A 22739-nucleotide genomic window follows, 5' to 3' on the forward strand; every position below is an offset into this window, starting at 1 on the left:
AGGCTGGGTGATGTCAGACGTCTCAAAACACACACAAAAGTGAAACAGAAATCCTAACCCTGGGAAGTAAAGCTTCCTTGACGTGTTTGTAGCACTTACACTCCATTCTGTCTTACACATGTGAACATGTCTATCACGGGGCAGGGGAAAGGACTCCACGGTGAAGAGCACCGGACACCCACACAGTGGTGTCCAGCTTTCCGTAACTCCGGTTCCAAGGGATCCAATGCAGTCGGTGCCCTCCCCAGGCACCAGGCCTGCACATGGTGCACACACACACACACACACACACACACACACACACACGGAGGCAAAACACTCTAATTATGAGAGGGCCAAATGAGAGTACAGGCTTGTCGAGCCCACACTCTTGTATCACCTCCACGGAAAGTGACCCCGGAGAGGTCACTCACTCCCCAGTCTCAGGAGCAGAGCCTAGGAATACTGTTTCCTATATCATGTTAATTTGTTTTTTCCTTTCTGTTTTCTGGGACTGTATCCCGGGTAGCCCAGGCTGGCTTGAACTCTGGACGTAAGGTCAATGACACCTGATTCTTCCTGCCTCCACCTCTCTGAGTGCTGGGACCCAGAGCTCTGAGCTAGGTAAGCAAACACTCTTACCAACTGAGCTACGTCCCCAGCACCCCTACAGACCTTACTTTTCGGAGCTTTCTCCAGCCCGGGAAAGTGCGTTTCTGGCCACCAAGTTGGCTCGCGCCTCATTCTCTCTACGTCGCCGCTGGGAGCTTTCTACCCTGAGCTATTTCTGGTCCACTCGCTTTCACAAGCTCTCGTACGGGGCACCCGGCCAGAGTATTTACTCATCTGGCCCGGGACGGTGGTCCGGTGCCCGCTCTGCACCCAGAGCTCCGGGAAATGCCCGGGAGGGAGGGCGAGCGCTCGGGCTGGGCACTGGGGTCTGGAAGGGCAGGGCTGCAGGGCCCGGCGCTGCATCTCGAGGGCATCTCTGAGCACCCGGGGGAGACCGCGGTGCACGAGCCTCCCCGGAAGCCTGCACGCCTTAGAGTCCGGGGCAGATGGCCACCAGGCTCAGCTGCACACCTTAACACCTTAACGTCAGGGACCGGCTTCCCGAGACCAAACGTAAACATGAAAAGGGAAAAAAAGAAAACTCAGAACTTTGCAAGCTACTGCTTCCAGCCAGAGCACTCCGCCCGCGGGCTCGGCCCCCCGCAGCTAAGCAGGGAGGAAGGGCAAGCAGCGCGGTGCAGCGCGGTGCAGCCGCCGCCCTGGACCCAGGGGCGGGGACGCCTCAAGCCCTCTCGGTTCCGGAACCCGCGCACACGGCGGAGCCTGAGTCACCAACCGCCGCCGCGGGCCGGAAGTGACCGCCACCTCCCACCGCTGGAGAAAAGGTTTCCGGAGAGCCAGGGAGAGCGCAGGGACTACGACTCCCGGCATGCTCCGCGGCCGCCGCCGTTAACCCTTCAGGGCCCGGAGCAGCCCTGCGTTTCGCCCCCCCCTCCCCCGCCCCTTCCTCGCACCCGGCAAGGTGAGTTTTGCAGGGTTGGGTGGGCCTTTTCCCTCTTGAGGTTTAGGAGTGCGAATAAGAGAAACAGGTGTGTTGTCTGCGGAAGGATTTCTTATTTTCCAAAAAAAAATGGGGCAATTTTCAGTGAAAAGATTCTGACGCCCTTTGAGACACACGATCACTCCCAGATCCCCAGGGCCTAACTGGAATGACCAGTCTCTCAGAATGCTACCTAAATCTTCTTTCTCCGAGAATAGAGGGGCCAGAACCTCCTTCTAGCTCCCAAACACCTCTTCTCTTTGCCACAGCTTCCAGCAAGGTTTGTGAATCAAAGCTGAGCTCTGTTTTTTTATTATGCTCCTAATTGGGGTGTGGGAATACCCATGAAACCCGTAGGAGATCCTGTAACCTTTCGGATCAGAGCGTCTAGGCTCGGGTTTGTCTCCCATAGCCCTCCCTTCCTGTGTGTGTGTGTGTGTGTGTGTGTGTGTGTGTGTGTGTGTGTGTGTGTGTTCCCTCCAAGCTCATTAGGCATCCTAGCCCTTTGTCTGATTTGATTAGCAGTACCTTGTGGGAAAAAACGTTCTTTCTCTGGAAGTATGTGTGGCAGATGTTAAACCTAAACCTTGTCTACACCTGCACCCCTAAATCAGCACTAGGTGCAGAAGTCATGTTCTGGTTGCTGTGCATAGTTCCAGGTTGGGGGTAGGTGAGGGCCCAGGGTCTACGTGTTCTAATGATCATTAACTATGGGAATGGGCAGAAGAGAGGGGAAAGACCTCACCACCTTTCTTGTTGTTGTTTTTCGAGACATCATTTCTCTGTGTAGCAGCCCTGGCTGTCCTGGAACTCACTCTGTAGCCCAGGCTGGCCTCGAACTCACAGAGATCCGCCTGCCCCTGTTTCCCGAGTGCTGGGGTTAAAGGCGTGCGCCACCACTACCCGGCCACCATGCTTTATTGTTTCCAGAACTTATTTAAAAATTTCCCACTTCCCACTAGGCTCCTATACTGCCCAGTACCCCCCCCCCCCGCCCTCACCAAATCCTTCCATTGCCTGGGCCCTCTACAGTCTAAAGCTAATGCCGGTTTTTCGTTTGTCCAGCTCCCCCACCCACCCACGCTATCTCAGTATCACTGGCAAGCATCCTATTCTTACCCGGGAGGTTGAGAAGTCTCCTGTTTCTTCCCCCTACCCTTAAAGGAAACAATATTCTGGCCAGCTTTGGGGGAGGAGCGGTAGAGGGAGGAAAACTTTGGGGCAGGAGTCCTGGACTACAGGAGGCCAGGGGAGTGGAGGCAGACAGGCACAACTCTCCTGTCCCTCACCCTTGCCACCGCCAACTGGCTCCCTGCCCCTGCCCCTGCCCCCGCCCCTTGACATCCCAGACTCCCTGCCTATTTAAACAGAGATGGGTGCCCCCATCGGCACACTGTCCTTTGGCCACCTGACATCATGCCTCCCAAGAAAGATGTTCCTGTGAAGAAACCAGCAGGGCCCTCCATCTCCAAGCCTGCTGCCAAGCCTACAGCAGGGACCCCTCCAGCCAAGACCAAGGCTGAGCCAGCTGCCCCCCAGACCCCTGCCAAAACCCAGGAGCCCCCTGTTGACCTCTCCAAAGTGGTGGTGAGTGCCAGCAAAGTGGGAATTTGGAAGGGGTGGTTCACAGATGCTATGCAGTCTGGGGGACTAGGGAATATGTGTGTGTGTGGGGGGGGATGGTGGTGGTAGGGAATGAATGAACAATGTAATGAGATTGGGGGATCCTAGGCCAGGCCAGTTTCAAGGTGAAGGGAGAGAGCTGCTATCTGCCCCTGACTAGCTGTTTAACTCAAAAGGCCACATCTCTGAACTTGAGGGGGGACCGAAGAGGACGGGCTTGTTAGACAATCACAGCTGGGGGCAGGGTAAATTTAGCCTTTGTTCAGCCCCCAATTATGTGAGGGATGCAGGACTCAGGGCAGCGGAGGGAGGGGAACAGGTGGTGTGGGATTAGCCCTGTTCCCAGGAAACCCTCCCCCTATAATTCCTCTTGGGATTCTCCCAAGGCCCAGAGCAGGGAATGGACTGAAGTGGCGGGGCTCCCAGCCTCACCCCTATGGGCCCCTCCCCACAAGTGGCTGCCAGTGGGCTGAGAGAGCGGGAGAGGGACGGAAAAGGCCCTGTCAGCTCTCCTCACTTGCTCTTTTCCCCCCTACAGATCGAGTTTAACAAGGACCAGCTGGAGGGTGAGGAGAAGCCGTTTCCTAAGCCCCATTGTCCTATCCCAAAGCCTGGTCAGACTCTCTGTTCTCTCAACTACAGTCCTGACCTTGAACCCTCCCACACGTCCCGTTTTCCTCCCTGGTTTGGTCCAGCTGTAGCACACGGTGCTCTGCCCAGCCCTAGAACGTAATTTCCGAAGGAAACTTCCCTCATGTCTGGAGGTGATGGGGGCCCTGGTCAACATTGCCTTCTCCTTACATTTCCGAAGGAAACTCCCCTCGTGTCTGGAGGTGATGGGGGCCCTGGTCAACACTGTCTTCTCCTTACATCTCAGAGTTCAGAGAGGCCTTCGAGCTGTTTGACCGAACAGGTGACGGCAAGATCCTGTACAGCCAGTGTGGGGACCTGATGAGGGCCCTGGGCCAGAACCCTACCAACGCCGAGGTGCTCAAGGTCCTGGGGAACCCCAAGAGTGATGGTGAGAGGAACCTTGGAATACGTGGGCTTTCTTTCTGTTTTCTTTTCTTGGTGTTGGAGACTGAATACAGGGTTCTGCCCTGGGACACTGAGCTCCCCTTCTTTTTTAATATGTGTCAGCCCTGTGCTGGGGCCAGGCTAATCTCAGGATCGTTCCGATTTTAGTATATGCGCTGCCAAAGTGAGCGCAACTGACCTCCATTTCTGACTCTCCCCCCACCCCATCCCCAAGACAGGGTCTCAGTATCCTAGCCAGGAATAACTTTAAATTCTGGTCTTCTGCCTCCCAGAGTGCTGGGATCGCTCCAGTATGTGAGGGGCTGGAGTTGAACCCAGCGCCTCGTACGTGGTGGACTAGCCCTTCACCACTGAGCGGCAGGCCTACTCTTACTCTGAGGCAGGTTCTCACTGAGTTACTCAGGGTGGCCTTGACACCACTCCGGCATCTGCTGCCCTCGAGCCTGCAGCTCTATCCCAGCAGCACTGACAGCCCTGGCCGTCCTGGGACTCACTACACAGACCAGGCTGGCCTCAAATTCACAGAGATCTGCCTCCGTCTGCCTCCGAGTGCTGGGACTGAAGGTGTGAGCCACCACACATGGATTAGCAGTTTTCTCTTTCTATCTTGAGTGTGTCCTATCACTCTACTATGTCCCCAGTGCTTCCTTTTTTATTTTTCTGTCCAGATAAAAGTCTCACTAAATTGTTCTGGCTGGCCTTGAATGTGCCTGGCCGCTCTGACAGAACATTGGTAAAGGTGACCAAGGACGCTGGGCTGGATCTCAGGGCTTCAAAAGCTGTTGAACACAGCAGGAAAACATCCTGAATGCTGAAGGAGATGAAAGTCACTGTGGGAGGGATGGATGCTTACTAGATCCTACACCTCAGTGACCTCTCTCTCAACTCCAATTTCCAGAGCTGAAGTCCCGACGCGTGGACTTCGAGACGTTCCTGCCCATGCTCCAAGCAGTGGCCAAGAACCGGGACCAAGGCACCTATGAGGACTACCTGGAGGGGCTTCGAGTTTTTGACAAAGAGGGCAACGGCAAAGTCATGGGGGCGGAGCTCAGACATGTTCTTACCACTCTGGGTGAGGCCGGGGACCAGAACTGTGGGATGGAGAAGGGGGTGTGGGCCAGGAGGAGCCGGGTAAAGCCTGGAATGGGCTTAGAGTCCTGAGGGCGCTGGGAAGAGCTGTGGAGGCAGAATCTGAGGGGCGCGCTCATCCAGAGGCTGAAGTGTCCAGCACTGGGCCGAGCAGAGGGAGTGAGGGGTGAGCCTCATGTCCCCCGCTGCGAGCCGGACTCGCGCGTGCGGGGTCCCGTGCACGTCAACCCCTGCAGCTGCCTTCCTGTCGGTCAGAGCGTTCACCAGTTCCAAGGCGCCGCGGACGTGGGCCACATGGAAAGGAAAGGGCAGGGAGGGGCGGAGGGGCTGGGCCCGGGTCTCTAACTGTGCTTGGGGTCCAGGAGAGAAGATGACCGAGGAGGAAGTGGAGACTGTCCTGGCTGGCCACGAGGACAGCAACGGCTGCATCAACTACGAGGGTGAGGGGGCAGGGGCAGGGGCAGACCGGGGCGCGGGGAGTCCTTGGTGTGGCCAGGGGCACCCTCAACCACCCAAGGTCGGTCGGGTCAGCTTCTGAAGCCCCCACCCCGTCCCGTGCAGCCTTCCTGAAGCACATCCTGAGCCTGTGAGCTCCAGAGCCCTCCGGCTCCTCGGCCCGCCGCACAGAAGCGCGGGCAGCGCGTCCTCCCGTCGTCTGGACAACTTCTCCGCCCCCCCGGGACGCGCAGACCGGACACTTACCACCGCCCGCGCGGCTCGGCGCGCATTCCGGCCACTAGGCGGCACCCCGAGTTCTGAAATAAAGACATGCTTCCTGCTGTGGTCTCCGACTGTCTTCCTTCTCGGGAAGGGGAAAGGAGGGAAGTGGGTAGCCCTGTCTCCTGCCGGGGCCCAAACGCAGCCCGCTCTCTGTGCAGTTCGGAGCGGAGCCTTCCATAAAGTCCCGGCCCGGGCCCCGGGGCGTTCGGGGGGCCGAGGGCGGGGCCTCCCGCCCCGGCGCTGATGCAGTGACGTCACCGGCACGGGCCCAGACCGGCATCCCCATTGGAGGAAGCTGCGGTGACGTCACGCGCCGCGGGCCGTACTAAGGCTGGGGCTGGGTCCGGGAGTCGGAGCCATTACCGCCGGGAAGTGCCCTGCCGAGCCGAGCCGAGCCGCCGAGATGGTGCGCGCCCGGGTACCGGGGGGTCGGGGAGGCTGGGGGCACGGAGGGAGCCGCGGTCGGGGAGAGAAGCCGGCGGATGTGGGCGAGCGCGGGTCCTGGGAGGCCGGAGGTGGGGATGGGAAGGGCGAGGGCTCTGCCGCGGGAGGGGAGCGAGCCCTCGGCTTGCAACCGAGGCCGGGAGAGCGGCTCGCGGGGCCGGGGCGCTGACCAATCCCTTCTTCCCCGAGCAGTGCGACTTCACCGAGGACCAGACCGCAGGTAGGCGGGCTCGGACCCCCAGCTGAGGCCCCCCTGACCGTGAGGGCCACCCTCCTCCTGCATCTGTCCTCTGACCCCCGCCTGTCATCTCCTGAGCACTCCCGGGAGAGTGCCCCGTGGATTTCCTTCTCCTCCTCCTCTCCGGATCCTCCATTTTCTTTTCTCACTCTTTCTTCCTCCTCCCCCTCCACTCTAGATCTGAGCCCCAAGCACTGGGTGAGTTGTAGGTGGTGTGGGCATGTGAAACAACTTGTTGTGTGTCGGGTCTCTTCACGCCTGTGTCCTGCATCTTCTAACCTGCCACTTTGGCCTCTCCTGTGATAACTGTCCCCTCCTTAAGCTTGGGTTGTGTAGAGAGCGGTGACTTGATATTTCGTGAAGATGGGGACTGGGAAGTCTGCTAAGGATGTGATTTAGCTGCCACCCTCCCCAGAAGATAAGATCTCCATAAGGGGAAGGGTGGGAAGTGGGAGGCTAGAATGACCCTGGAGTCCCTCGCCACTGCTACTTCCTTATATGGACAGGACCCAGCTGGGCGGTGGCAAATTCCTACCTGGCAGTGTAGTAGTGAAGAGCCTAGTCTGCTGCAGCCTGAGGGTGTGTGTAAACAAACAGATGGCTACCACCTTGTACTAAGGGGAAGAGGCCGTGTGTCTTTATGTGGGACATTTGAGTTGGTAGAAACGGATCCCTATGAGCAGTCTTGGGTGTACAGGCGAGGTATCTCGTTTCTCCAGCATGGTTAAAGTTGAACTAGCAGCAGAGGTCTGCAGTGAGGACTGACTTAATCCCCAGTGCTGTTGTTGTTCCTCTGCATCCTTAGAATTCAAGGAGGCCTTCCAGCTGTTCGACCGAACAGGTGATGGCAAGATCCTGTACAGCCAGTGTGGGGACGTGATGAGGGCCCTGGGCCAGAACCCTACCAACGCCGAGGTGCTCAAGGTCCTGGGGAACCCCAAGAGTGATGGTGAGCTTAAGAACTTCGCATGCCAGCGGGTTTATGGTTGTTCAGCTAAAAGCACCCCTTTATCTTTGTAGGGCCCAAAGAGCCAATCCCGTAGATTTCCCCTCTCGGGCCAGAGTCCTCAGTTCACTGTGTTCCAACGTGTGCTTTCTCACGTCTGACACTTGACCTCCTGCCCGGCAGAGATGAACGTGAAGGTGCTGGACTTCGAGCACTTCCTGCCCATGCTGCAGACGGTGGCCAAGAACAAGGACCAGGGAACCTATGAGGATTATGTGGAAGGCCTCCGAGTGTTCGACAAGGAAGGGAACGGTACTGTCATGGGTGCCGAAATCCGTCACGTCCTTGTCACCCTGGGTAAGGCTGCGTGACCTCGTTCTGGAGCTGAGTGCCACCCTGACATACCTCACCGTCACCCAGTTGTACAAACGTTCTTTCCTCTCAGGAGAGAAGATGACGGAGGAGGAGGTGGAGATGCTGGTGGCGGGGCATGAGGACAGCAACGGCTGCATCAACTACGAAGGTGAGGGACGGACTGTGTAGTCTTTGAGGAGGAGGCGGTCTCTCAGGGCACGTTGAGGACAGGACCTCAGGTGTTTTATTCCTAGACCTGGCTCCAAAAGGGAGCCAGGAGTCGGGGGCCAGGCCCAGTCCAGCCTGGGAGGGGGCTGTGGGGGTTGACAGTATGGAAGGGGTGGAGGGTCACTGGAGGGTCACGGGTGGGTCAGGAATGGGAAGTAAACAGAATGTCTGCCCCCCACTGCCTGACCCCGCCACCCCATGTCTGTGTCTTGTCTTCACCATTAATGTCTCTTCCTTCCTGCAGCATTTGTGAGGCACATCCTGTCGGGGTGACGGGCCCGTGGGGCGGGTACGGCTCCTCCCAGCCTCTCTAGTGTCTCCCTGGTGTCTCTCTTCTCTAGCCCCTGCCCATAGTCCACTACCAGCTGACTTCCTCCTGGCATGATTCTGCATGGAGCTGGCTCGGGAGGGGAGGGGTTCCTCAGTGAGGGAGGCAGCTTGGGGGTGTGGTACTCCTTCCTTCTTTCCGGCCTGAGGTTTGACTTACAGGCTCTTGGTGCTGGTGTCTAGAAACCTCACCAGCTTGCAGACAAGGCTTGCCTTATGGTGGATCTTTGGCCTGGAGCATGGAGAGTTGGCAAAGGGGGATGGGCGGCCTGCCCTGTTCTGCTGCTCTAACAGACCGTTCTTTCTCCATCCCTCTGCTGGGCAGCTTGGAGTACCCTAACCCAGAGCTGCCCTTCCCTCCCGCCAGTGCTGACAGTAGCTGTGGGAGTAGTCGAGAACTTCGCTGCCTCTGCTGTGTCCTTGCTACCCGGCGTGGGGTGGGGGGCGAGCAGCTGGCGGGAGGGGAGCCAGGGACAGAGAGCAAAGTGACCCCAGGGTCGGTTGCTGTGGGCATGTTCCTCGCGCCACCTTCATGGTCTGGCAGTCTCTGGCCCGTGGCGCGCCCCTCCCCAGCCCTTCCGCGGCTTACTCCACCTCTCCTCTCCACAGAGCTTGTCCGGATGGTGCTGAATGGCTGAGGGGGTTTGCGGATCCCGAGCCTGTGCCTTGCCCAGTGCGAGTTCTCTGCGGCCCCTCCCAGGCTCCCCCATCACAGCACCTTGCCTGCCCATCTGGTCTCTTCTGGATGTTTGCCTTCACAAAATAAAGTTTTCTGTCCTGGCCCTAGTTTGGTTCTGTTTCCTGTCCTGAGCAGGGGGAGGGAGGAAAAGGTGAGGAGGTTCTGTATCTGTCCTGAGACAAAGCTCAAAGTGGAGGGTGGGGTTAGGAAAACTGGAGTAGGCCTGAAGTAATGACCGCGGCCTCATTAACGAAAGGCTCCCCTTTGGGGAATGAAGAAAGTCAAATCCCTAGAGGATCAGAGCTAGCTGTGTGTGTGTGTGGGGGGTATCCTTTTGTTCCGTTCTGTGTCAAGTTAAATTTCTTAGCCTCTTAGGGCTTCTCTGAGACCGCCCCCCCCCCCTCAGTACCGAACACTTTGTGGGAAAAGCCTGTCAGTGTTTACTGGAACTAAAATGCCAGGACATATTAGTACTGCCCAGCCTGTCTTGTACATTTGCAGGGCTGGGGGCCAACTCGAGTAGCAGGTGAGGGCTGCCTCCCCCTAATAAGGGAAGGAATGTAGCCGCTGTCCAGAAGGGTTTAGAGCTGTGCAGAGGGGATGTGCTGCCAGGGGCGATTTTCAGAGTAGGTGAGACCTGCTGTTTGCTGCTGCAGTGAGTCCTAATTGCTGGGTTGCCTTCGGGCTCTTGTGGCAAGAGACTGACACCGTGGGCCTGTGATAAATGTCCACATTTCTCCAGGAAGGGACTCCAGGAAGGCTGCCCCCAGCCCAGTCTGCCCCCAGCCCAGTCTGCCCCCTGCCTGGCAGCCACAGGTAAGAGAACACAGAGGCATCCACAAGATGGAACTGAAAGCAAATTAATTTATAAAAAAAAAAAAGAAGAAAAAAAAAGGAAAGGAAAGAAAAGAACAAAGAAAAGAAACTTTTACAGAAAACTCTGAACAGAAGAAAGGTGCCAAGATGCGGAGGAAAGAAACCCTGGGCCAGGAGGACAAGCGGGTGTGGAGCCTGGGGTCCTGCTGCGTCCAGGGGGGGTGAGGAGGAACTGGAGTGGGGGCAGTGGGGGCAGAGTCAGGCTGCGCAGCACCCCGGTCTTGTCCTCACGTGGGGAGGGAACCCCTAGCTATCAGTGAGGTTCTGTCGGGCTTGGTGGGAAGGGCAGAAGTCAGCGGTGTCCCGCCATCAAAAGTGGGTCTAAGTGCTTTTCAAACTGTCAGGGTTTGCAAACTCCCATCCTCTTGGAGCTCCCTGGCCCTCCCTGGCCTTCTCAGCACTCACAGACACAACCAGGAAAGCGGGAAGAACAGCCCCAACTGTGGCCCTTGCTTCCTCTAACACCTACCACGGAATCCCCCCAAGATACACTTCCCCACCAAACACACATAGGCTGACATCAACTAAGCAGGTGACTTTTAAAAACAAACACAACGCTGACATCCAGAGGGGAAGGTCATTGGCTGGGCTGGGCTGGCCTGGAAGAGCAGCAATGACAAGCCGCAGGAGGGATTAGCGTGAATAAACTGGACCGGGTGAGGGGAGCTGACTCAGTACTACCAAGGGGCTCAGGGAGACGGGCTTGGTACCCTATTCCACCCCCACAGCTCACCCTCAAACCTGAACTCCTCCTAAGACCTGCCCTTCCCCTCAGAGTTATCTTTAGTGGGCTCCAATGTGTCTTTTTAAAACCTCCCTTTTAAAGGGCTCCGTTTCCATGTTACCCACTTGTTATCAAAATTGCAGTGAGTCCGAAGGGGGTAAAAACCCTCGGAAGTGGTTAGTAGAACCTCTAGAAGCATCTCTCCCTACCCCTTCCTCTGAGGCACCGTCTGCATCCTATTCTCTCTCCCAGGCATTAGAAACATCTTTTAGTCAGAAGTCCGTGGTTAAGAACTGGATCTAAAACTGCACACCTCTGCTGGTCATGGTGGGGACGGTGAGGGGCAGGAGCTTTCCTTACGTAGTGACGAACTCTCCAGGCTGAGGGAGGGTCCCAGCCGTGGGGGAGGGCTGATCCTGGAACTGTGATCTCCATGGGGAGTGAGGGGGAGAGATGGCTGGCTGGCTCCTCACTGTGGAGGTGGCACAGGGGTGACTGTGCCTGGGCTCGGAGCTGTGGGGTCTGGAGGCAGGGGGGTGCCTGGGTCTGTGGAGAAAAGGAAGGTAAATGAGCTGGAGCAAGCAGAGAGATGGATCCAGCCCCAGGCTCCACACACAAACAGAACTGGGCATGGCATGCAGTGGGTGGGTAGATGAATGAGGTACCCACTCTGTTTAACTTCTTTTCCCCCCAATATCCTTTTCACCTGGCGCTGGGAAAATCTTACATCCCAAACCATCCTCCTGCCCCCAAGGACTCTAAATGGGGGCATCTGAATGTGACAGGAACAAGCAAAGGAATGCCATCGTCATGCAAATGGGTAGCTAGTTTCCAGGTTCACAACTGTGGTCCTCTGTGCCACCGGACGCCTCCAGGACCCACCAGTGAAAGGCCCCAACGTCATCCCAGAGGTGGCAGCTGCCAAATGGGGAAATGGAGGACAGCCAGAGAGGCCCTTCCTCCTGGGTCTAGTTTTGCCGGAGTGCTGGAGACCGTTGTGGAGCTCTAGCGTCTTAACCCTTTCCCCTCTCGCCCGCCCTCGCACCGTGGGGAACCCTCTCCCTCACCCTTTCCCCTCCTGGCCCCTTCTCACCTGGCAGTGGGCTGGCACTGGGCAGGAGGTTGCCCTGAACAGCCGCCACAATGGCAGGGCTCTGGGCTGCGGCGGATCCGAGCCCCGGCCCGAGAGGCAAGGAAGATGGCATGGTGGTGGTCGCCGGCAGGTTAGGATGTAGAGGGTTCGCCATGGACACAGGCAGGTTAGGTGGGGGGGTAGTGCCCGGGCCAAACGGGAGGTGGTGGTGATGCCCATGCAGGTTAGGAGGAGGGGGGAGGTTAATACTAATGGAGTCAGCTAGACTACCAAATGGGATGATGGATGGAGCAGCAGGAGGAGGAGGAGGCGGCATGCCAAAAGGCAAACCCAAAGGAGCATTACCCGCCACGCCTGGGTGCCCGCTGCCTGGCACTGCCCCTGGCATCATTGAGGGAGGAGTTTGTTGGTTGGGGAACGGCGAGGGGCCTAGAAATAAAGAGAACAAAGAGGTGGGAAGAGTAAAATCTTATATGCCAGCTCAGGCTTCACTAACCACTAGCTGGCGACACCCCCTTTCCTGGCACTGGAATACGTGGCAAATTCTTGGAACAAAACTCCAGATACCCCTGCTGGTTTGGGGACATAATCTAGTGGAGCCATGTGTAGGAACTGCAACCAACTCTCATCTCCAGGCCCATCAGGTATTCCCTTCACAGGAACCACAACCTCTGCCTGGCTCCCTACAGCCAACACCACTCAGAACCCATACTCACCATGGGGTCCAGGGGGGGGTACCCCTGGGGGGACTGCCCCAGGCTGGGGGGCTCCAGCTGCTTGTGGCTGCTGTGGCCCTGCCGTCGACCCTGCTTGCCCGATCTGTTCAGAAGGGCCCAAGCTTCCCGGAGGGGCCCCTCCGCCAGCAGGAGCAGGGGCCACCGCTGCTGAAGCCACAGCTAGACCATGGGCTGGGGGGGGCCCAGCGGCCCCGGCTGGGGGTATGGGCTGGGAGCCTGGGGGCAGGGTGGGCGGTGGCGGCGGCTGCTGCTGCTGCTGCTGTTGCTGCTGCTGGTGCATCTGCTGGAAGTGCTGCTGCCTGGCCCGCATCTCCGCGTACTTCAGCTGCTCCATGTGGAAGGCCTGCCGGTCGGCCAGGAGCTGCTGCCTCTGATACTCCAGCTGCCGATGCCGACGGAACACTGTTAGCAGGCTCCAGAAGATCCCTGGGCAAGTGCCTTGCCCCCCACTTTTTCTTTTGAAAATACCTGATCTCTCAAGCACCTCACTCTTCCCAGATTCTAAGACCGCCACGGCTCCCACTATCCGTATGGTCCCTCGCTGCACTGGAGTGCGTCTGGTGTGGTTCTGGCTCATTTCAACCCCAAACTCTGAACTTGTTACTACTCTGATCTGAAAATGCTTCCGGTTCCTACCAACTCAAGTTCTTTTCCTTCAAAATCAGCTAAAAACTTACTGTTCTTAGGGAGCCATCCCAGATGAATTGAATGGCCTCTGAATTTTGATTTTATTCTGAATCTCTCAGCACTTATTTTTATTTGTTTATTTATTTATTCCTGACAGGGTTATTTATTTATCTATCTATCTATCTATCTATCTATCTATCTATCTATCTATCTATCCATTCATTCATTCATTCATTCACAAGACAGGGTTTCTCTGTGTAGCTTTAGAACCTGTCCTGGAACTCACTCTGTAGACCAGGCTGGCCTGGAACTCAGAGATCCGCCTGCGCCCTTTAGTGCTAGGACTAAAGGTGTGTGCCACCACACCAGCTGAAAAATTTTAAAGGTTTTTTTAATGATATGCATGTACACGTGTCTGTAGGGGGGGGTATATGCATGTGAGTGTGGAGTCCATGAAAGGCCCCTTAGGGGCTGACGTGGGTCTTTTGGAAGAGTAGTCTGTTCCCAAATGCTACACCACTCTATCCCCTAGAAAAATCTCTTAATATGAATTTTCTGGGTAGTTTAAGCATTGTTAACTGTTTCTGATATCTTTTTTTTAAAATATCTCCTATTGAGTATTTGATGTTTCTGAGAGCAGAGTCCTCATCTTCTATTTCTTTTTAAGCCCTCAAGAAAACTGAATCCATACTTGTCTGTCCTATCCATTCCCCAAATTGACTTCCCTAGTCTCTTGTCATCTCTTAAATCCATCCAGTCGCTCGGCTTTATGAGACGCTAGTAAGAGGCAAGCTTCGCTGCGAGACCGTGAGACGCAGCGGCCAGAGGCCTCATCAGCGGCCCACCCGTGGGTCTCAGCCGCGAGGCTCCCCGCCCTTCTCCCCTGGCCTGTGATGTCCTGTCAGCCTCAGGACCCCCAAGCCCAGGCGTCTGCTGGCCCCTGATTGGACACTACTCACTGCTTCTCGCTCCCGGTCCATTATCGTTTCCAGCTCCTCAAAGTGGCGGAGTTTGATCTCTAGTTTCTTCATCTGGGTCTCCACCAACAGGGCCACCAAAGACTTGATCTTCCTCTCCTCAACAGCAGCCAAATGCTAGGCAAGGAGCGTGACAGGGTCAGCCAGGGGGTCAGCTGCAGACATTGGGGAGAGAGGGAAGGGCGGGGGCTGGCAGCCTTAAGAAGGAAGGGCTGGGTCACAACTCAGAACAGTGTAACTCATTTATAAGACAAGTCAAAGAAATCCGAGGGCTGGAAAGAGCCAGTGATGAGACTGAGAGGACTAACTCAGTCGGGATGAAGAAAGAAGGAACAGCCAACGCTTTTCAGGAGTGGGGCAGGAAGGGCGTCAGAGAGGCGGGCAGCCTCGGCCCCGAGGGCCGCCCTTACCTTGGCCTTGACTGCGGCAGCGGCCAGGGCAGCGGCAGCGGCGGTGGAGAGGTTGCCCTCACCGATGTCTCGCTCCACCTTCGTCTTCCTCTCCCCCTCGGACTCGCCCACTTCCTTCAGCACTTCCTCCTGCCCTTCTTTCGGCTCCTTCTCTTTCTCAGGATCACCTGTGCCGGGACAAGGTTGGATTAGCCTGTCGCTGCACATCTTGTCCCCGTGTGCACCGCCATCTGGACGGCTCACCTATCGGGTCCCCATCGCTCTTCTCCGACTCCTTCTCGCTGTCCCCTTCCTTCCCTTTCTCTTCATCCTTCTTGGGAGCCTCACTGGCTTCCTCCTTCGCTTCCTCCTCGGCAGCTCCTGCTCCTTCCCGTGGTTCCTGCAGTTTCCAGAAGAAAGGGAGACATCAGGGGTGCAGTTCTCACAGGGGCCCGGCCTGGAAACTGACTCGACCTCCTTCTTTGTGTGTGCATGTGTAGTATGTGGTGCCTGCCCATGGGTGGGTGTGTAAACCTATGTGTGTACATGCCAAGGCCAGAGCAGGACACTGGGTATCTTATTACCTCAAGACAGGTCCACCCTCCAATGGGGTCCCACAGAGGGGTGACAGGCACATGGAACAATGCAAAACTATTTACATGGGTGCTAGGGACTCTAACTCAGATTTGGAGAACAAGCACTCTTACCCACTGAACTACCTCCTCAGCCCCATGTGACCCCTCACTTCAGGAGGCTGCCCTTCCACTGGATTCCTTGTCTCCACAGGCTGTACTAAGCAGCCTCTCCCAGACCCAGTCACTCCCTCCGTACCTTAGGCTCCTTCTTCTCATCTGCTGCCTGGCCCTCTGTCCGCGCCTCGTCAGCCCCGCTTTCCTCTGGACCCATGGGGAAAGGAAAGAAAGGAGAGATAAGTCCCATCTATGCGACAATTTCCCAGTAGCCAAAAACCTCAGGGATAGGACCAGTAGGAGCCTGTGGGAGCCCGTTCTCGGGTTCCTTGTGGCTTTACCCAGCAGGTCCGAATAGAGGATGATCAGGACCACGGGCCTGGGTGCAGGTGTCTGAGATGGTCTGCACTTGGCTGTGCTGGGGGAGGAGGTCTTTTGCTCCACCCCTTGGCGTCTCTATCAAAACCCTGGGGCAGAGACAGTCGGGGCCCGCTGGAATAGGTTCCAGGCCCTCTCGAGGCTATCCTTTATTTTCTATCTGTTTATCTCCGCCATATAAATCCTTCTATCTATATTTCCTGCTGCTCACTCAAGAGAACTCTGGGGAACTGTGGGGTTGGTGGGTAAACGCCCCGCAGGAGCCCAATTCCCTATAGTGACCCCATGAAGGAAAATAAAACCCCACAGATTTCCTCTTCCACTTGTGCTGTGATAGGGCAAGAGGAGGGTGGGAAGGCACCGGCATCGGCACCGGCACCGGGAGGCCAGCTGGCCCGGCTCTCGGCGAGCGGGAAGAGCTCTAGAAGCTTGTGCTCACCGATACGCTCGGGCTCGTCAGAGGTGGTCCCTGCAATGCCGCTGCTTTCGAGACCAAAGGCGGGGTCTGCCTTGCCTGTGACCTTGGCGGCTTCTTCCACTTTCCGCACGTGGGCTTCCACCAAGGCTGTGGGCACCTCTTCCTTCATTTTGGAAAACTCTTCTGTAAGACCCAGGGGGACGAGGCTGGGATGTAGCGGGTGGACGGACAGTCCTGGCTATCCCCGTGAAAGCTTTCTTACAAGCCCGTCTTCCTCTAAGACCAACATGGGGTTTAGACAGGTGCCTGACCTAAGGCAGCACCAGACGGGCCAGCAGGGCAGCCAGACTTGAGGAGGCTTCACTCTGAGCATCTACCCCTGCAAAAGCAAACTAAGAAGGCCGGCCCTCTCCCCCAAATTACCTAGAGCTGACTTCGCCGCAGCAGAGGCAACTCGGGGATCGACGACAGAGGCCAGGAAGGCAACAGTGCTCATGACAGGGTTGCCTGACTGACTGAAGGGGATGGGCTGGTAGGCCAGAGGGCCTAGGGAGGCCTCCGAGTCCTCCAGGTACGGGTCTTCAATGGGAAGGCGAAGAAAATGCAAGATGCACTCATCCTGTGTGCGGCTCCCCACATGTTCAGACACTTTGTTCCAGTCATCCTTGTACATTTCCAGAGCCTGGTGGTGGTGGTGGAGACACAACTCTGCTTACTTAGCCACTTTCCTCGAAAAGTCGACTCCCCCCAGCCGACTAAGGGCATCTGGTTTCAAAGCTTTGTGTTCTGGTGTGTCTGTACTCTGCTGGATCCAAGGGGGAGCTCCGAGGAGCGCTAGGAAGGATGTGGGGTTACGAAAAGGCCCAAATCCTTGACCCGGAGCTGTTCCTGGGACAGGTGTGACAGGCTCCGCCCACACCGGTCTGCACGTGTGCCCCCCACTCTCGGGGCAGCTGCACCCCAGCCGCTCCTCCCTCACAGCAGAGCCCCCCGGCTCTGCCCCAGTCACCTCCAGGAGCAGCAGCGTCTCCTGCTCCGTCCACTCCCGGGTGGCGCTGGCCGCGGCTTTGCTCTGCAGAGAGACGGGGGCCGTCAGGACAGAGGCGTCTGAGCCACGTGGGCTGCAGGCTCCCAGCCGGGGCTGGCTGCACCCCCTACCTTGGAGGGAACGTTCTTCTTTGTGTACATGTCTGTGCGCAGTCCGAAGTTCTGCATGTCGGTTGGTTTCTCTTTGCCTTTGTCGGGAAAGTTGAGCATTTGCTGGGAAGCAGAGCTCTGCTATTTGAGGAAGGGGAAAAAGGAGGTGAATGTGAGTAGCCAGAGGGGCCAGAGGCAGAGAGAGAGAGAGAGAGAGACAGAGACAGAGAGAGAGAGAGACAGAGAGAGACAGACAGAGAGAGAGAGCTGCCTCCCTGGGCGGGACTTCCTCCCTTACTGCTGTAGTCCCTCTGCTCTCTTGACTCTTCTTCCCAGGCAGGGGCCCCCCAGTGAAGGGGCAAATAAACAGCCCAGCGGGGTCTGCGCCCCACCTACCAGCTCTGGCTTGCCCTTAGCCGTCTCTGGCACCAGGTCATCCAGCTCTTTGCCCTTCCGCCCAGCCTTGGTATCAGCATCAACCTGGCGGCCCTGGGGGACAGAGCTTGGCGTCATGGAGGCTGGGCAGGAAATGGCCAGGCCAAGGCCTTGGAGGCCTAAAGATCAATGCTGGGCGGCCCACAAGCTCTGGGGACACTCATGCCACTGTCCCATGCTGCCTCCGTGATTAATCAGACATGTAGTGGGCATGGTAGACATTCGTAGTCACATGTATCTTTACAGACTCTCTAAGGAGCTGGACAGTAGATCCTAATCCTAGATTCAGTCTGTGTCTCTGTGTAAGCCACATAATGTTTTCTTCTCTTTTTAAATAATATATGAAATGGAAATGGAAAAAAATGAAGGTGATAATAATTATGAGGCAAAAATGAAAAAAAATATGGGCAACATGACAAAGTATAAAAATTTCATACGTGTTATTGCAAGCAATTTCTCCGTCTGCTCCTCCTCCTACATTAGCCTGTCTGCTCCTGGGCTGAGGAACGACTTCTCTCCCTCAGCTAGTGCTTACAGCTTAGCGATCAGAGCTAAAGGAGGGCACTAAACCCATGGGCTGATTCCTGTGGCCCCTTCCAACTCATGGTAAAAGAAGAAACCCTACAACACTCCTGAATCATTACTCTAAAAAATATCAAAATAAACAAGTAAACAGAAAAAGAAAAGTCCAAAGAAGACCCGTCTCACCCACCCAGCCTTGTCCCCAGTCCCCCTCACCCTACCTGTGGGGTCTTGGGCTGAAGAGGAACCAGCCCCGACGGTGTGTCCGCCAAGACGTGGAAGTGGGAAGTGGGTGGAGGCCCCATTGGGGTTGGTCGGCTCTCAGCATCTACCTGGTAGTTAATAAGACCCCACTGCTCCAGGAAGGCATGGACCCTGTGAGAGAAAGCAAGGCTGGGCCATGTGGGAAAGCCAGAAAGGAGGAAGGTTCCTCCATCACCCACTCGAGACAGCCAGGCACACACCCTCAGCCCGGGATTCCCTCCATGACCACATCCTAGTGACCATCTCTTCCTGGACAGCTAGCAAGGCCGCCCAACTGTCTTTCTGCGAAGGACACAGCCCTCTGTCCTCCGTCTTTCCGCTAAGGACACAGCCCTCTGTCCTCCGTCTTTCCGCTAAGGACACAGCCCTCTGTCCTCCGTCTTTCCGCTAAGGACACAGCCCTCTGTCCTCCGTCTTTCCACTAAGGACACAGCCCTCTGTCCTCCGGCTTGTCACATTTCCGACCCCTAAGTCCCTCACTCCTCAAACCTGCCATGCAGGGCCTTTCCCTAAGGTGTGTTCTGCTTGTTCCCTGTTTTCCCGTAAGTATCTGCAGCTCTGCCAGGACACACAGACAGACGTCCTCTCAACCCCACTCTTCTCAGAAGCAAGACCCACCTCATGATAGCGCAGACATCACCCGCCAAGTTCCGCCGACAGGCAGTGGATGTCAGATACTCCTGGGGGTTCAGTCGGTACGTGTCAATCATGAAGTTTCGATATGCCAGGTAGCTTAGAAGAGTCAGAAAGACGAGGAAGAGGAAGAAAATTAATGTTTGTTAAGGCCGAAGGAGAGGAAAAACGGGCAAAGTGGTAGTGACCCTCCTGGGTGACAAGGACAGAGGTCATTTAACTCAACGGAGCACCCAGCATTCTGTGTAGTGGTCAAATGTTTCCTGCTGGGGGCCGACCAGGCAGCCCAGTGGTGAAGAGCACTTGCTATTCTCACAGAAGACCCAGGTTCAGTTCTCAGCACCCACATAGTGGCTCATCATCATCCATAATTCCAGGTCCAGGGAATCGGATGCCTTCTTCCAAACTCCATGAGCACCAGGCACACGTGGTACACATACGCACACGCAAGCTAAACACTCAGACATAAAATCATAAATCTAAAATACAAATGTTTCTTGCATTCTGCTTGATGACTTTTTAAATAAGTGAATTAGCAACTTACTTTTACCTGGGATTCCTACCCTCCCAAGTGCTGAGGTTACAGGACGAACCATCATGCTCAATTTACCCAACTTTTGAAACAATAATTTAAAGGTAAGAAAAAAAATGCCTGTTTCCCAAGACACTAAGCATGCAAACTTAGTTTTTACCCACAAGACATCCAACTCACTCTCTCTGCCTTTTTTTTCTTTTTTAATTAATCAATGTGTGTGTGTGTGTGTGTGTGTGTATGTGTGTATGCGCGCGTGCACACATGCATGCATGCATGCATGCTTCAAGGCATGTGTATGGAGGTCAGAGACAACCTATGGGAGTCCATTCTCTCCCTCCACCACGTGGGTTCCAGGGATCAAATGCAGGTCACCAGGCTTGCTGGCAAGCTCCCTCACCCACCAGCCATCTCACAGACCCTTCGTTTGTTTTTGCTTTAAAAAAAGATTTATTATATTTTGGGGGCTGGAGACATGGCTCAGTGTTTAAGAGGACTTCTTGTAGAAGACCCTGGTTCAGTCCCCAGCATCCACAGGGTGGCTCACAACCACCCGAACTCTAGTCCTAGGGGATCTGACACCCTCTTCTGACTTCCAAAGGCACCTGTACATACACGGTGTATGCTCATATGTGTAGGAAAAGCATTGGCACACATAAATAAATTAAAAAATATTTAGACTTATTTTATTATGTGTGGTGGTATGTGCACTTGCATGCAGATACTCCTAAGGCTGAGTTATAGGCAGCTGAAAGCCACTAGATATGGGTGCTAGGATCCAAACTCAGGTCCTCTGCAAGAACAGTACACATCCTAACCACAGATTATCTTCACACACACCCCTCCTTTTGTTTTGGTTTTTTTTTGTTTTGTTTTGTTTTGTTTTGTTTTTGTTTTTTGGTTGAGGCAGAGTCTCTCCATATAGCACTGACTGTCCTGGAACTCATTTTGTAGACCAGGCTGGAGGCTGCCTTTGAACTCACAGAGATCCACCTGCCTCTGCCTCCAGAGTGCTGGATTAGAGACATGCCCCACCATGTCTGGCTTTTTTTTTTCTTGAGACAGGATCTCACTTTGTAGTTCAAGCTAGTGTGGAACTCTCTTTGTAGCCCAGACTGGCCTACAACTTGTAACCTTGCCTCAGCTGCTCAATGCTGGGATTACAGATGTAATTTGTATTTTGAAGTCAGAAGATTTAAAGTCGGATGCCAGTCCTATCATGATAATGCTGTCAAGCTGTCTGAACTTAAGGCTCCTTTGGCGTCACTCAGGATCCGTGGGGAACTACGTATGTCTGCCATATTGTAGCTCAGAAAATGGCAGCTGCTTGTGCTGGACCACTCGCAGTGGCCTGTAACTCCAGCTCCAACAGTTCCAACGCCCTCTTCTGGCCTCTGTGGGCGCTGCACTCACATGCACATACCCACACACATACAATAATTTAAAAATTAAAATAAATCTTGTAGGGCAGTGGTGGCGCACGCCTTTAATCCCAGCACTCTGGGAGGCAGAGGGAGGTGGGTCTCTGTGAGTTTGAGACTAGCCTGGTCTACAGAGCGAGATCCAGGACAACCAAAGCTTTACAGAGAAACTCTGTCTCGAAACGCCACCGCCCCCCAAAAAAACCCTCTTAATATTAAAAAAAAAAAAAAAAAAAAAAAGGTAGCTGTTATAGAGTTTAAAATCTGAGAATCTAAGCCAGACTACGGATCCAGATCCTGGTTTTACTTCTCCCTAGCTGTGAGCTCACTTAACTGGCTTAGGTCATCTGCTTCTCCCACGAGCCTCCTGGTCTGTAAACTAGGGACAAGAGTTATCAGCCCATCAACCTCAGGAGACTAGCCAGTGTGTGGTGGAGACTCAAGTCAGCAGATGTCAGCAGTTCTCATTTAGTATCCCTGAAAGCATACCACATGGAATCATGGCATCTGGTCACTAACTCCGTTTCCTTTCTGACAAACCCTACCCTCCTCAGGAGGAAGAGACCCATACCCAGCTATGGAGAAAGAAACAGGTGAACAAAGATGACCCCACAGAGGGAGGCTGAGCAGCAGCAGCAGGTACGGAGGAAACTTTCCCAGTTCTCAGCCTGGTCTACCTTGTCATGTGCTCACTCATCACCCCTCACCACAGTCAATGTCCAAGCCAGGTATCTTAGGAGAGCCAGAGAGATGAGTAAGAAGTTTGCAGAGGCTCGGGGTAGGAGGTTATTGGAAGAGAGTGTGTCTTACAAGACACATATGGAAAACAGCAACTATCAGATTCAATAAACACCAACTCAGAGCCCCAAACCTGTGATTTTACTATTTGTTTTTGAGATCAGGTCTCACTATCTAGCCCTGGCTGGCCTCGATCTATGTAGATGAGACTCAAACTCACAGAGATCTGCCTGCCTCTGCCCTCTGCATGTGCAGTGGTGTTAGAACACAGATCTGCCTGCCTCTGCCCTCTGCATGTGCAGTGGTGTTAGAACACAGATCTGCCTGCCTCTGCCCTCTGCATGTGCAGTGGTGTTAAAACACAGATCTGCCTGCCTCTGCCCTCTGCATGTGCAGTGGTGTTAAAACACAGATCTGCCTGCCTCTGCCCTCTGCATGTGCGGTGGTCTTAGAACACAGATCTGCCTGCCTCTGCTCTCCACGTGCGCGGTGGTGCTGGGACAAAGCTCCTGTACACATCAGGCACCAGTTCCACTTCAGCGCCACATTCTCCAGCCCGAATCCTGGACTTTACATGCTACTCTTCCAGATGTGCACTCCATCTGGTATTTCTCAGAATGGGACCTTCCTTCTCGTCCCTTCTCTTGTTCTCTTTTTTCTTCTCTTTGAGAAAGTCTAGCTAGGAAGCCACACCGGCCTCCGATCTGAGCTCTTGCTTCAGCCTCCCACATGCAGACGTGAACCGCCAGGGTTGGCCTTATCTTGTTTTCCTATCAGGATTTCCACCTAGTCATAGTCATCTACAGTTTAATTAAAGGTGCTGCTTACACTAGGGTTATGTGCGTTTCAGAGAACAGAACAATCATGGACTGAAATTGTCCGCATCTGTTGAAACATGAAGCAGTGGCAGCTTGGGGCAGGCACTTGTTTTA

The 22739-nt window shown here is 55.1% G+C and overlaps 3 protein-coding genes and 1 non-coding gene across 11 annotated transcripts in view; 2 read left to right on the forward strand and 2 right to left on the reverse strand.

The window, feature by feature from the left end:
- Window positions 1–1428: 1428 nt before the first annotated feature.
- Myl6b (myosin light chain 6B) lies at window positions 1429–6060 on the forward strand. 2 transcript variants are annotated; one of them, XM_028855411.2, is made up of 7 exons: window positions 1429–1513; window positions 2902–3118; window positions 3693–3720; window positions 4032–4175; window positions 5091–5264; window positions 5644–5721; window positions 5843–6060. In XM_028855411.2, exons 2-7 carry the CDS (start codon window positions 2948–2950, stop codon window positions 5869–5871), a joined length of 624 nt encoding a protein of 207 aa, XP_028711244.1. In that variant the 5' UTR covers window positions 1429–1513; window positions 2902–2947; the 3' UTR covers window positions 5872–6060. The 2 variants fall into 2 exon arrangements, with proteins under 2 accessions (XP_028711244.1, XP_028711245.1); XM_028855412.2 differs by lacking the exon at window positions 1429–1513 and adding an exon at window positions 1557–1811.
- On the reverse strand, window positions 4259–4363 carry LOC114681818. The gene has a single exon (XR_003732950.1). It is a non-coding gene; the product is annotated as a U6 spliceosomal RNA (small nuclear RNA).
- Window positions 6061–6314: 254 nt separating the features above from the next.
- Window positions 6315–9324, forward strand: Myl6 (myosin light chain 6). Of its 2 annotated transcripts, XM_028855414.2 has the most exons (7): window positions 6315–6407; window positions 6638–6665; window positions 7489–7632; window positions 7813–7986; window positions 8075–8152; window positions 8456–8500; window positions 9148–9324. In XM_028855414.2, the coding sequence occupies exons 1-6, from the start codon at window positions 6405–6407 to the stop codon at window positions 8482–8484; spliced, it is 456 nt and encodes a 151-aa protein (XP_028711247.1). In that variant the 5' UTR covers window positions 6315–6404; the 3' UTR covers window positions 8485–8500; window positions 9148–9324. The 2 variants fall into 2 exon arrangements, with proteins under 2 accessions (XP_028711247.1, XP_028711248.1); XM_028855415.2 differs by lacking the exon at window positions 8456–8500.
- Window positions 9325–10608: 1284 nt separating this feature from the next.
- Smarcc2 (SWI/SNF related, matrix associated, actin dependent regulator of chromatin subfamily c member 2) overlaps window positions 10609–22739 on the reverse strand; it is a 28914-nt gene continuing 16783 nt past the window's right edge. Inside the window, exons 16-29 of one of the 6 annotated variants that reach the window (XM_028855409.2) lie at window positions 19102–19215; window positions 18441–18594; window positions 17659–17751; window positions 17284–17403; window positions 17135–17197; window positions 16549–16807; window positions 16147–16308; window positions 15472–15536; window positions 14905–15040; window positions 14662–14828; window positions 14234–14368; window positions 12627–13029; window positions 12256–12339; window positions 10609–11363 (exon numbers count right to left, since the gene is read on the reverse strand). In XM_028855409.2, the coding sequence (XP_028711242.1) occupies window positions 11287–11363; window positions 12256–12339; window positions 12627–13029; window positions 14234–14368; window positions 14662–14828; window positions 14905–15040; window positions 15472–15536; window positions 16147–16308; window positions 16549–16807; window positions 17135–17197; window positions 17284–17403; window positions 17659–17751; window positions 18441–18594; window positions 19102–19215 (2032 nt within the window). In that variant the 3' untranslated portion in view covers window positions 10609–11286. Of the gene's footprint in view, window positions 11364–11910; window positions 12340–12626; window positions 13030–14233; window positions 14369–14661; window positions 14829–14904; window positions 15041–15471; window positions 15537–16146; window positions 16309–16548; window positions 16808–17134; window positions 17198–17283; window positions 17404–17658; window positions 17752–18440; window positions 18595–19101; window positions 19216–22739 lie in introns of all 6 variants that reach the window. The other 5 variants (XM_028855404.2, XM_028855403.2, XM_028855410.2 and 2 more) reach the window with 5 other exon arrangements.

This window comes from Peromyscus leucopus, chromosome 18 (assembly GCF_004664715.2).
Source record: "Peromyscus leucopus breed LL Stock chromosome 18, UCI_PerLeu_2.1, whole genome shotgun sequence".
Classification (NCBI taxonomy): Eukaryota; Metazoa; Chordata; class Mammalia; order Rodentia; family Cricetidae; genus Peromyscus; species Peromyscus leucopus.

Bases quoted from the DNA above. Each gene is read 5' to 3' on its own strand.
- Myl6 (XM_028855414.2), top strand. The intron at 7,987-8,074 runs GTAAGGCTGCGT...CTTTCCTCTCAG, and splicing joins TCACGTCCTTGTCACCCTGG to GAGAGAAGATGACGGAGGAG. The intron at 8,153-8,455 runs GTGAGGGACGGA...TCCTTCCTGCAG, and splicing joins CGGCTGCATCAACTACGAAG to CATTTGTGAGGCACATCCTG.
- Myl6b (XM_028855411.2), top strand. From the start codon at position 2,948: ATGCCTCCCAAGAAAGATGTTCCTGTGAAGAAACCAGCAGGGCCCTCC. The intron at 3,119-3,692 runs GTGAGTGCCAGC...TCCCCCCTACAG, and splicing joins TTGACCTCTCCAAAGTGGTG to ATCGAGTTTAACAAGGACCA. The intron at 5,722-5,842 runs GTGAGGGGGCAG...CGTCCCGTGCAG, and splicing joins CGGCTGCATCAACTACGAGG to CCTTCCTGAAGCACATCCTG.